Source organism: Balaenoptera musculus, chromosome 1 (genome assembly GCF_009873245.2).
Source record: "Balaenoptera musculus isolate JJ_BM4_2016_0621 chromosome 1, mBalMus1.pri.v3, whole genome shotgun sequence".
NCBI lineage: Eukaryota > Metazoa > Chordata > Mammalia > Artiodactyla > Balaenopteridae > Balaenoptera > Balaenoptera musculus.
The window spans coordinates 154,949,147-154,962,010 of record NC_045785.1 but is presented as its reverse complement, the minus strand read 5'-3'; the positions used below and the strand labels follow the sequence as shown (position 1 = coordinate 154,962,010).

At 38.8% G+C, this 12,864-nt stretch overlaps 1 protein-coding gene across 2 annotated transcripts in view; it reads right to left on the bottom strand.

The window, feature by feature from the left end:
* The window catches only part of WDR64 (WD repeat domain 64), a 151,920-nt gene that overhangs the window by 65,431 nt on the left and 73,625 nt on the right, over window positions 1–12,864 (bottom strand). For both annotated transcript variants that reach the window (XM_036837824.1, XM_036836998.1), the window contains 3 exons: window positions 10,066–10,214; window positions 7,557–7,680; window positions 4,940–5,115 (listed from right to left, as the gene is read on the bottom strand). In XM_036837824.1, the coding sequence (XP_036693719.1) occupies window positions 4,940–5,115; window positions 7,557–7,680; window positions 10,066–10,214 (449 nt within the window). The remainder of the gene's footprint in view (window positions 1–4,939; window positions 5,116–7,556; window positions 7,681–10,065; window positions 10,215–12,864) is intronic.

The following is a 12,864-nucleotide window of genomic DNA, read 5'->3' as shown; positions in this document are numbered from 1 at the left end:
ATGGTTTTGTCAAAAAGAGTTTGGGGGCAAATTTATTCCAAATTTACCAAAATTTTTATGTACTCAGAATACAATTTTATCCTCTTAAAACTGAGATATAAAAAACTATACTGTTTTCTTCTCTGTGGTCTATGAAGTTTTATCAGTGGGTCAGTCAATTTAAAATCTGCCCCCCCATTACATAACTAAAGGACCTTGCCCAGAAAAACTAGTACAGTCGTGATTTGGAAAGAGATCAGGCAACTGCACAAGCATTTTTCTGAGACTTGAGAAAAGAAAACTAAGAATATAAGTACAAGAGAGACATGACATTTTAAACCATTAAAAACTGGTTTGAAGACATTAAAAAGAAGTACATAAAACTTATGGGGACTCCACTTTAGTTCATAATGCATTAACAATGTTTCCTGAATAAGATCCCTGAAGAATTTTTTGTTTTGTTTGTTTGTTTGTTTAATGCAGCTGAGAGTCTTGGAAGATAGAGTTTTAGTTCATCTTTTCTCCACTCTACTCCCAGCTTCAACATCAGGAAGAACAACCTTCCTGCCCTCAACAGTTTCTGGGGACAAGCAGAGAAATGGGGTTTAGAGTTTGGGGAAAGAAAGTTATCATGGGCCTGTTCCCCCCTGGGCTGAATAAAAGCCTGGGAACCCTTATTCAGGGGGAGACTCCTAGGATGGGATTTAAACATGGTGGTTCATCTGCAAATATGCTTAAATCCCCAGAGGTGTGTGTGGAGGGGGCAATGTGTGGCATGGCTTATGCCTAGTTTCCCTTTCTTCCAAGGAAGTAGAGGAGTAGCTGAACAGGTGGACTAAGCCTCCTGTACTTTAGAAATTGGGAGAGTGAGAAGAGAATGGGCAGCAGAAAAGCTTACTGCCAGTGCCTCAACAGGGGACTGTTGTGGGGACTACTAAACCCCAGCCCTCAAGAACACCATGGCTGTACATCCCACCCTTTGGGATTATCACATCTTGCAATTTTCTAGTAACCAAACCCCAGTGAGCAGAAAAAGAAATGTAGTTCAGTAGGCCTAGAATCTAGAGAGAAGAACAGACAAAACATGCAGAACAGATCCCAGACTAACTAGAACTGCTGGGAAGTATGATAACTTGAGCAAAACTGAACAGTACTTAAGGGAGTTCAAAACAGAAACAAAAACCAACACAACGTGATCTTCAAATTTAAGAATTTGGTTGATGAGCTGAAGGAGAATCAGCACCTGTTGGAGACTTGAACTAATAGCCTAGCAGTAGAGAAAATATTTCAAAGCAGTTAGCAAAACTAAAATGAAGCAAAAACACAGAGGAAAATATAAGAGATTTGGAGGACAGATTCAGAAGACCTAATATGCAAATAGTATGGGTTCCTGAATTAGAAAAAGAAACAGATGCCAAAGAGACACCTAATACACAAATAATAATACAAAACAATCCCCTGAGCTGGAATAAATACCTAGGACTTCAGATTGAAAGTCTCCTGTGGAATTGATGAGAAAAGATATACACATAGGCATAGACTTTAAACGTCAAGACAAAGATAACATCTTACAAATTTGCAGAGAGAAAGAATAAGTTGCTTACAAAGGAAGAAGACTCAGAGCAGCTTTGGACTGCTCATTGGTAACACTGTCACTTCAAGATGGTGAAGTTACATATAGACTGAATAAAAGGTCCTGTAACTCAAGAATGCCAAAATATTTCCCAAGAGTTGGTGCTGATTTACACCAACATTAGCAGTGAATGAGTAATCACATTGTTCCACAGTCTTGCTAAAACTCAGTATTATCAGACTTACTTTTTAAAATCAGTCTATTGGGGGTATTATATCTATTCTAATTCTAACTTGAATTTACTAATATAGTTTAGCGGCTTTTCATATGTTTATTGGGCTTTTGTGTTTTCTGCTTTATGAAGTGCCTATCTTTTTTCATTTTTCTATTGAACTGTTTATCTTACTTATTATCTAAGAACTTCGGATACTAATCAAGTTGCAAATATTTTCTATAATTCTACTCTTGTCTTTTTGCTCTCATTATGGTGACTATTGATGGAGAAATGTTATTAATTAATTCAAATAAATTAATCTTTTCCTTAATAACTAGTGATTTTTAAATATCATTTAAGATATTTCTTTATCCTGAGTTCATAAAGACAATCCCCTTAATTATCTGCTAAAAACTATATTGTTTTGTTTTTCAATTAATGTCTTGAAGTCATTAATCCACAAGAAATAGTCTTAGATGAGATCATGAAAGTTAGAGTTCTTTTTTTCTCTCCCTGTGGATGTCTAGTTGCTCCAAAATGATTTATTGAAAAGTATATTCTTGCCACAAATATCTGCTATGCCATTTCCGCTGTATATGAATTTTTTTGTTGTTGTTCTGTCACTCTCTGTGCCCAAACTTGGTTGTCCTGTTTCCTTGTGAGCTTAATTATGTTAGCTATGGTCTGAGATGAAGTTGTCTTCCTCCAGAATGAATTTGTGCTTGTTTCTGCCAGGTGCCTGGTGGAACTACCAGTATTGGATCACCGTAAACCAAGTTCATAGTTAAGATTTCCTTGACCACCTAAGTATTGCAAATCTAGGTGGCAATCTAGGTTGAAAATGCATATGAGATCCTACCTGTGGTCAGTTTCTCAGGGACAGGGTTTGTCTCGTCTTGTTTTGTTTTCCTACTCTTCTCCCTTGTTCCCTGCTTGGCTCAGTGTGAGGGCAGTCTTTCCTGCATTGCCCCTAGGAGGCTGGCTTTTTTCTTTCTGGTTCACCCTCATCTTGATAGTGTGATTTTGGGTCCCAAAATCACACTATCAAGGGGTTTTGGGTCCCAAAATCACACACTGAGGAGTTTTCAGTCCTCATCAAGTTCAATCTATGGAATTCTGGAGACATGGAAAATCAAAATAAAGTGAAAAATGCTACAATAGGACTAAAAGCAATTTTGATGTGAGAACAGCACCATGCTACTTTTTGCAGTTTTTAAAAAGGAGTGTTTATAACAACAGACATTGTCTGTTAGGAGGGGTATCTTGATGGTCAATTGCACTAATTTAAAACAGGGAAATTAATACACTGTTGCATTTTAGACTATATTACTAAGAAGTTCCTTTCTACAGTGCCATTTTTTTTAGGGAGTAAGTGAGCTTGTTTTGTTTTATTTATTACTTCTTTATTTAATTTTTAATCATTTCAGCAATTAAAGGTTCTGAGGGCTAAGTGGGTGGAGATGAGTTTGGTTTTATTTCATCTCTCTAAAGAGAAAGTAGGTTGGTAGACCAAGCTGTGATAAAAGCAAAGTTGCCAACACGAGTGACACTGCATGAGCTGGGGCCAAGGGTGTGCATGTGTGTGTCAGGACCAGGTGGTAAGAAAATGGGAAATAAAGAATAAGAATTCCAGTCTAAGGCCATCCGTTGAACAAATGGTAAGCTATAAGAAAGACTAATGCCTCTCTAGCCAAAACTTTATTTGGGGCCAAAGTTACATTTTCCTAATGACTCCCTTGCTTTGTGTCACTTTTTAGGTTTTTTCTTCACAGGCTGAAAACCCACAAGTGCTAACTACATGCCCCAGTTTTCAGGAATAATGCTACCTGCAATTTCTGGTTTCTGAAGGAATGTGTCTATGTTTAGATGATATTTAAACTATTGCTTTATTTTGTCAATTCAGCAAAAAATAATGAGACCAAATTCTCGTTTAGTGATGTATTGACTTGGCTATCAACTTGTTTTCACTTTCCTGCAAATTATTTAATACATAATTAAATAGAATTGTGTTGATGCCATAACTGTTTTTGTCTCAATTATCTAAAAGGTCATTAAATTTTTCCTTTGGTCTATATGTTATTCAAGTTTTAACTTCATTTCTCAGTATTTCATTTTATTTATTGAGGTAATTGAGTCCGACCATGGTAGAATTACAAAGTAAATCTTTTAAAGGAAATTTACAACTATTTCTTTCCACTTTAGAGCTTCCTTTCTAGCACAGTGCCATTTTGGATTGCTCAAACAGCAAAGAAAGATTAGTTGAATCAGGAAAGTTTTTCACTCCTTTTTTCCAACAGTCAGGCCGTCAGTCATCATAATCAATGCTCCCTTAATTCAAGACTTTTTTTCTGATCTTAGCTTTCAGAAGGGGAATAATAAGGGCAATGAATCCCAGAGTTCTAGTCAGGGAAATATCTACTTAATAGCCAGGATAAATAATCTAGTTTTCTTTTTTATTTTATGTTTTATAAAAATTTTTTTGGCCATGCCGTGCAGGTTGCAGGATCTTAGTTCCCCGACCAGGGATCGAACCCCTGCCCCCTGCATTGGGAGTGCAGAGTCTTAACCACTGGACCGCCACGGAAGTCCATAAATGATCTAGTTTTCATTTAAGAATGAAGAGGGCATTAGTGTTCTTAGGTGGTAATAGACTCACAGGAAAAAAAAAATTAGTCTACCTCAATCCCTGTAAAACAGCCCTGAGGAGATTGCATTATTAACTATAAAGTAAACAAAGCAATTTTGGTGACAAACTGAAAAAGTGACTTGAGCATCCCTGAATGCATTACGGGTTATAATGTTCAGAGAGGAATCATTGCTCTCTTTCACAGAGTCTGCTGGGAAGCAGCTCTGCCAGTGAATTATCCCCAAATGAGGGTATAAACCATGTCAGAGGTGGCAGCTGTATGTAAATTTAATCTTTTTGATATCCATTCCAGAGTATCCCAGCTAATCCCTTCAGCAAACACTGGATGGGCAGGACGCTATGGCTGAGCAGCTATTCTTTTTTGTTCTTTGCTTGGACCTGGGTAATGTTAATTAGGAACATCCTAGGAAGGTTGGTGGAGAAATACTATCCTCAGATGGCAGAGGGGATTTAAAAGGGGATTATCCACACTCAGTTGATTTTCCCAAGAAGAGCATATAGGGTATATAAAAATTGGATTGCAAACCTGGATCATTTTGATCTTCCCACTGCGCTCCAAAGCGAGGATCAAGTACTGGTGTTTTTCCTGAGCTTTCAGGAAAATCAGGCGTTGCAGCCAGTGCTCTTCCTCCTTCCAGTCTTTCCCTTCTGGTAACACTTTCATCTCTTGCCCACTGCCAAAGTCCCAGATTTTAACTGTTCCTGAACACACAGAGAAAAGACTATATAGGCAAAAATTATGTATAGAAAGAATGACTTTTATCTCAGAGAAAATTGATCTAATTGAAAGCTTTCTGCAACAGTTTATCCTAGGTTTATTTCCTACTGAGACTGATATATGAGTCTCTCTAGCATTGCTGTGTACCAAATATATTTCTGTATGCCTGAATTTGTCACAGGCTGATAAAAAATAAACGGGACCAGGCAATGTCTTGAAATTTGTGACTGTTTTCTTTGAAATTCTCAGACTCTCCTGTCTGAGCTTTCTGTCTTAAGTGGGTCTTTTCTGCCTTTATTCTCCCAATGCTTTCCAGTTTACTAAGTACTCTTCAGTATCTATCATCAATCTATCTATCTATCTAATATCATGTCACAATGATTATTAATAGTAAAAAATCATTCCAATAGCGTCATTTCCTAAGGTGCTAACATATTTTAGGGCTATCTCCTACTGGTAACAAAAGGTTTAAAAGAATGCCAGCAGGTAGGAAACAATCAAGCTTTGAGTTGTTTTTTTGTTACATAAGAAGGAAATGCAGAAAGGGTGTCATGTTTCTTCTTACATTTGAAATCATACTTTCTTTATAGTTAACTTCATTCATTTAGGAGACCCTGATGAAGAGACCAGGTGAGATGATAGCATACTTGTTGAATGCCTATTTCTACATCATTACTCAGTGTACACTGATAATTATCTTCTAACATGGGTTTTTATAGTGACCTCAGGGTTAAAATCTAGTGTACTGCCCTTCACAGTACCTTTCCTCCCCTTCCTTAACCCTAACCTCAACCCCCTCCTCCTGCTTCTTATCTTCCAGTTCTAATCCTGCTGGACATCCAGAATGTTCTCACTGTGTTTTCCTTCCTTTATGCTAGGTTCCCTCCATCAGCAATACTCACAACCCCATTATTTTTTTTTTCACTAAAAACATCTTTAAACTTTAATTAAATTCTCCCTATATACACAGCACGGTGGTAGGAGCAGGAGATGAAAAGTGAGCATAGTTCCTGCCCTCAAGGAATTTATGGTCTTGTAGGAAGTCTTATAAACAAGTAAAAGAAGTGATCATCCTCTCACTTATTCCTGGGTATGTGGACCACAGTCTCATGGCCCAGATTTCCTGCTGACTTAGGACTTTGACAATAAGATTTAGTGGGGCAGAAAGCAGGGAGGATACTGCTCAGCTCTTCCCAGGTGATGGGTGGGTGAAAATGAGAGGGGACTGCTGGCTTGTGGGTAGAGTTGCTTTGGGATCTAGAGAATCCTTTTCCTCGGGGTGTCCTAGACCCAGAGTCTTTGACAATTAACATGTACTTCTGAGGAGGACAAACTGTCACTAGCACTAACAAAGTGAAATATGACTTGCTTGCACGAAAATAATAGTATCTCAGTCATTTATACGAATTTCTTAATGCTTATGCTGGGCAATGGTCATGTGCATTGCTCAGAATTTCTAATTTTCATATGTAGGCAGGATGTGCTTATAGAGCGGTTAAGACTGCTTTCTTAAGAACTCTCCTACATGAAGAGCAGTTGCATTTATTCACACCCCATCAACTCAGCATTCATGATTTTATTTCATGTGTACTGTTATCTGCTTACAATTTAAAAACTCAGACTTTCACATCAAGATAGTCAGTCCATCCATTGGCTTACAAGCAAGAATTTATTTAGTAAATATATACCTAGAAGAAATATATTCTGAGTAGTGATGCAGATGGTCATATTGTCTAGATAAAGCAGTTCTTTCATGGGAGTTCAGAACAAGGTAAGGTGAAAAGAGAGGCAGGCTATAGTTCTCTGGTTCTAGCAAGTTCTATGCAGTTCCCCACAGCAAGAGCAGCAAATGACACAGCACAACTGGAGCATGACATCCTCTCAAGTGTGACATGACACATGCCCTTAAGCAGCTTAGACTTATAAACAAGTCCAGTATAGAATTCTAGATGTGATATAGCAAAGTTGGATGGATATTTTGTCTGGTCCCATATTGTCAGTAAAAATATTATCAGAAGTACTAAATAGAATGTCTGTCTCTTAGCTGATGGTACCCAAAATTAAAAGGACAGAATGAGTCAGTGCAACACAGATAAGTCTCAGTCAAAACAGAATGAGATGGTATATATGAAAGACTTTGCAAACTGAAAAGCAACTATATAAGTGTAACGTAAGGTATTGATTATTTTGAACAATAATATCGTATTATCCTATTATCGTATTGTCCTGTCCAGTATCAGGACATTAATGCCAGTTAGAGAAGGGCCTATCACTGTTCAGTCAGGCACAGCACTCTCACTGGCACGTTTACATATTCCAGCCTGATTCATGCTTCCTTTCTAACCCAAACAACTTGTAATGAGATCCTAGAACAAATTCTCAGGACACTAAAGCAGGGAGGCTATACTCTGGATATTAGTCTGACCATTATATGCTCCTGTAGCAAAAAGAAATCCACTTTCATCAACAGCTGCAGAAGTCAGTTCAACATTGAAGCCATGAGGGTCTAAAATCTGGTACATTTGGAGGCCAGTTTCGAGTTCCCATACCTACAGGAAAGAACAAAACAATCAAATAATCCTTAAGCCCTTCAGTTTTCATCAATTTTACAATATTCAAAATAGCCTCAAAATTGGTACAATGCACATCTAACACCTCTCCCAACATTCTGCCATGAGTGTTGGTTTGATCAAAGAAAGGTCTAAAAGATGTAGTGCTGTCTAATAGTTACTGTGCTACCCCGGAGTGTGTCTGTAATGTATGTAGGTGGGCTGAAACAAGCAGCAACTATTCCAGGCAGCCCCTATCTGTCCAGGAAGTAGTCAATTGCTACTGTAAGCACAAAGCAAGTTTAGCAGCAAGATAGAAATGTAACAGTTACGAGTTCAGTGGACAAAGAAATCAAATTGAATTTATTCTTTTTTTTAATAGATCTTTATAGGAGTATAATTGCTTCACAATACTGTGTTAGTTTCTGTTGTACAACAAAGTGAAATCAGCCATATGCATATATATATCCCCATATCCCCTCCCTCTTGAACCTCCCTCTTACCCTCCTTATCCCATGTCTCTAGGTCATCGCAAAGCACCGAGCTGATCTCCCTGTGCTATGCTGCTGCTTCCCACTAGCTAACTATTTTACTCTTTATTGACACTCATCCAAATTAGCTAGGGGTCACAGGACAGAATCTGTGGTTAACAGCATGAAATCTGAGAGAATCATGAGGAAAGGGCTCACTGACCTTTCCAAGGAGTGTTCTGATTAGGGACATGTGCCCAGCTCTTAACAGAGAGAAAAGGGGAAGGGAGGGTGAGGGAGGCGGAGACTTCAGAGAAGGCTGTATGTGTAATTAGGCTGGGTATAATCAGAAAATCTAGAAACACATCAAGGCTCATCACTGTCTCTTTGGAAATGCAGTAGAAGCTTTAGACTTGCAGTCTTTCAGTCTGAATCTTTCCCTTTTCATGGATCTGCCATTGTCAGGTGTATATTAGACTGTCAGTAAACAATAAAATTGAACCGGCAACACAGTTTGAACTCAAGATATTTGGGGACAGGGGCAGTGTAAACACAGGACCAGAGATGGGAAGGTGCACTGTTGCTCCAGGGAACTGAAAGTCAGTTGTTGCACCGGGAGTGAAAGAGGGCGAGTGGGAGAAGGAGTAGCTGATGTAATAGTCTGGAGACCAGATAACAAAGGGCCCCCGACTGAGCTGTGGCAGAGCCAAGATCTGAAAGAAGCCAGTCTGGACCTTAAGCCCGTGCTCTTAACCTTTGTGCGCCCCTGGGTATAGATGAGGTCCTGAAGGGAGAATGAAGAATGAGGGCCACTGCATGAAGGGGTCTCAGAGGCCACCCATTTCCTGGCCTGAAGTATGATCCCTCACCAACCAATCAGGTATGAAAACTCACCTAGATGCCTTCCTTTCCCCTTCTCCCCTTGCAGGGAAGACATTTTCTCCTTAAGAGGTCAGTATTTTATGAAAACAGACAGGTTTTAGTTTTAGTTTCCCTCTACGTGTTCTGTAGGCATTATCAAAATAACTGATAATTAAATGAACTTAGGAGATTTTGGCCTGAGAAACTCTCGAGCGGATAAGCACAGAAGGTCAAAATTGAGAGGGGATTTGAGGAGTCTCCAGAGGAATGCTTTCTCCTGCTCCCTGTGTCTCCTTTTGGAGAGCATGCATGAAATAAAAGGATAAACACTGGAAGAGAACACCTCCAGCCATCACTGCTAGACGACTTCAGTGGTCATAATTACAGATACAGTTAGGATGGTCAAGTACTCTGGCCTCTAGGGAACACATTAATGACATGGCCTGAGGATTGCAGAGGAAAGGACTTGGGTATTCACCTCAGGCAAACCTGGGTTCATATCCCAGCCACAATGCTTACTAGTTATATGAACTTGGGCAAGTTGCCTTGATCTCTGAGTCCTAATTTCCACATCTTTAAAATGGAACTCTTTATCTGTCCACAGAGAACTAGTACGAGGATTAAACAAGATCATAGATTTAAGGCACCATAAGGTTCCATGTCCTGCACCTATAGGGGTTATAGGAAACATCTATACATTTCTTCCCCTTCCTTCTTAACATTCTCTTTCCCATAGCTCAGCTTAAAAAGTTTACACACACACACACACACACACTAGTTTTTTCTCCTTGATATATTTCCCTTAAAATTCCTATTTTGATAGTAAGGACTAGCTTCCTTTTTTTAATTGAGTGTGTAAGCTTAATAGCAAGCAGTACGAGCTGGATTAAAATGCTTGTTTTTCATGTGTTCATGAAAGCTTAAAAATAGCTCTAATGTAGGGTTCCATCATATGTGCCATTACCTTTATTTAGTCACTTAAAGACTTACCTATAAGAAGAGAAAATTCTATCTTCTTTGGCTTTTTCTTCCTGAAGAGTCAATATGTACTCACCTTAATTATGGACTCAGAGCAGATGGTAAGTACTTGGTGAAAATATTTGTTGTAAAGCATGACATTGATTTCTCGTTCATGGGTGTGAGGAACCTGCTTCGCATCTTGTATCATCCTAGTCAAAGGATACATGTCCATAACACTAGATCCTGGAACAGAAATAAGAATCTCATAAATACCCAATATTAGAAGATTTGAATCAAAGGATTTTATTCAACCAGTTGCATTTGCAAATAGCTGATCAGTGAGATTATTAATATCAGTGAGATTATTAATGCCTAGGAAACCTAATGAGGTGAAAATACATTCATTTATTCAAAAACATTTTTGACAAATAAAACAAACATGATTCAGCCAGAGAAAAGTATTCATTTTGGGCTTCATTAATATTCAAGTGTAGGGCATTTGGGCTTCCTTGATATCTTTTTTTCGGTGACCACTATTTTCCTATTTTTTATAGTCTACTTAGTGAAGTGGAGATTAAGCTACCAAAGGCTGACCCTTCGTATTGGTTTTCTCTAGTCTCTCCAAAGAAATCTCAACTGCAGCAAAATTTTCAGCAGGAGATAATAAACACTTTCTTAAAGTGTTTAAATTTTAAGATAAAGTCTACTCATGTGTAAAAAGGAATGGAGGTGGCTCTTCTGGTAGTAGTTCTCAATTCAAATACCTCTGGATGGAAATATGAGAGGGGTGTGGTAACCAGGTAATCAAACAACACATGGTGCTCCTTCATAGGTTCTTTGACATTACACTGACTGTAACTGACTTTATCCAAACTGACAACAAAGCTAGATATTATGCTTATGAACAAGTGGTAATGCTCTACATCAGCAGTCCCCAACCTTTTTGGCACCAGGGACCAGTTTTGTGGAAGACAATTTTTCCATGGACTGGGGTGGGGGGAGGATGGTTTTGGGATGATTCAAGTGCATTACATTTATTGTGCACTTTATTTCTATTATTATTACGTTGTAATATATAATGAAATAATTATAACACTCACCATAATACAGAATCAGTGGGAGCCCTGAGCTTGTTTTCACTTGCCACTCACTGATAGGGTTTTGATATGAGTCTGCAAGCAACTGATTTATTATGGTCTCTGTGCAGTCAAACCTCTCTGCTAATGATGATCTGTATTTGCAGCCGCTCCCCAGTGCTAGCATCACTGCCTCAGCTCCATCTCAGATAATCAGGCATTAGATTCTCATAAGAAGTGCACAACCTAGATCCCTCGCATGCACAGTTGACTGTAGGGTTCACACTCCTATGAGAATCTAATGTCGCGGCTGATCTGACAGGAGGTGGAGCTCAGGAGGTAATGTGAGCGATGGGGAGCAGCTGTAAATATAGATGAAGTTTTGCTCATTCGCCCACCACTCACCTCCTGCTGTGTGGCCCATTTCCTAACAGACCATGGACCGGTACTGGTACCAGTCCGTGGCCCAGGGGTAGGGGACCCCTGCTCTACACGTTTGGCTAGATACACAGCTACTATGGAAAGAATGTGGTACAGAGAAAGAAAGTGGATCCAGGAGTCAGAAGCTTTGGGACTGAATCCCAGCTCTATGTTTCAACTAGTGTCCTTCTACTAGTCAGTTGAAATATTTAATATTCAGTTTTGTCATTTATAAAATAAGATAAATATTAATTCCTACCTCAAGTGGTGGTTGTGCAGATCAAGTGAAATAAAGTCCATGAAAACATTTCGTGGAAGAACTAATCAAATGGTAGTTGTCTTAATAGAGTAACAATAGCAACAACAATGGTGACAGTTACAACAACATATTCTACAATGTGGTGTTGCTGTCATTGGGGTTTAGAAGATTACTATGACTGCTTCATTTGAATGAAAGCACAAATTAAAATCTGAGAGATAAGCTTCATGTAATTCTGATGTCAAGTTGATGGTTGCAGTCAATGTATGCAATTTTAGTGATTAAGCAACACACAAAGCTCTATATTTTTGTAAGCAGAATACTATCAGAATTACATAATATTGGGATGCATCTTTGATTTTCTGATTGTTTTCTGTGTTTTTGTTTTTGCCTTGATACTTGGGTCTTTTGTTACTCTGATGATAAATGGGATGAAGATGCTGAGCCCAGCAATCAAACATGCAGTTTGGGGCACTAAGAGAAAATTTGCTTGTAGTCATTTTTATGTTATTTTTAGAGGAGGTAGTGTAGAGGAGGGGTGCTTACAACTAGAATTAAATTCTGTTTTACAAGGTGGAAAATTATCTATCAAGCACGAAGTGCTGTTTCACTTCTAATCCAGAAAAGAACCCAAAAGTTAAAAAATAATTATATTCTCTACCAGTAGAGATATCACCAATCATGTCTCTGCCCTAATTAATCCCACAGGAACTCAGAGCAGGTAGTCAGTGGAAAAATGCTTAGGAAATGCATTCTGGGTTGATGTTCCAGAAAGAATAAGTATTGTTAATACCATTCATTTATTCTAAAGCTTCTTCTGAGGGCAGGCATGTGAATAGTGTTCAACCCAAATGCCTAACAGGGTCTTTTGTCTCTTTAGTCTGCACCTTTCTAAGGGGTAGCAGGAAAAGGGGACAATAAATCTGTTGGCATCAGTGCTGGGGGCTCTGTCATTCAGGACTCTATCCTCTCTCTCCACTGTTCTTTGTCTAGAAGTGGGAGGGTCAACACACTTTTCACCGAGTAACTGTCTCAGTACCAGAGTGCGTGGGGTCAAATTGCCTCCTTGAAGAAAAGGGGCACTGACTCAGCATGCTGGTGCAGCTACTTTAAGATGGATCATATTCCTGCTCCTGAC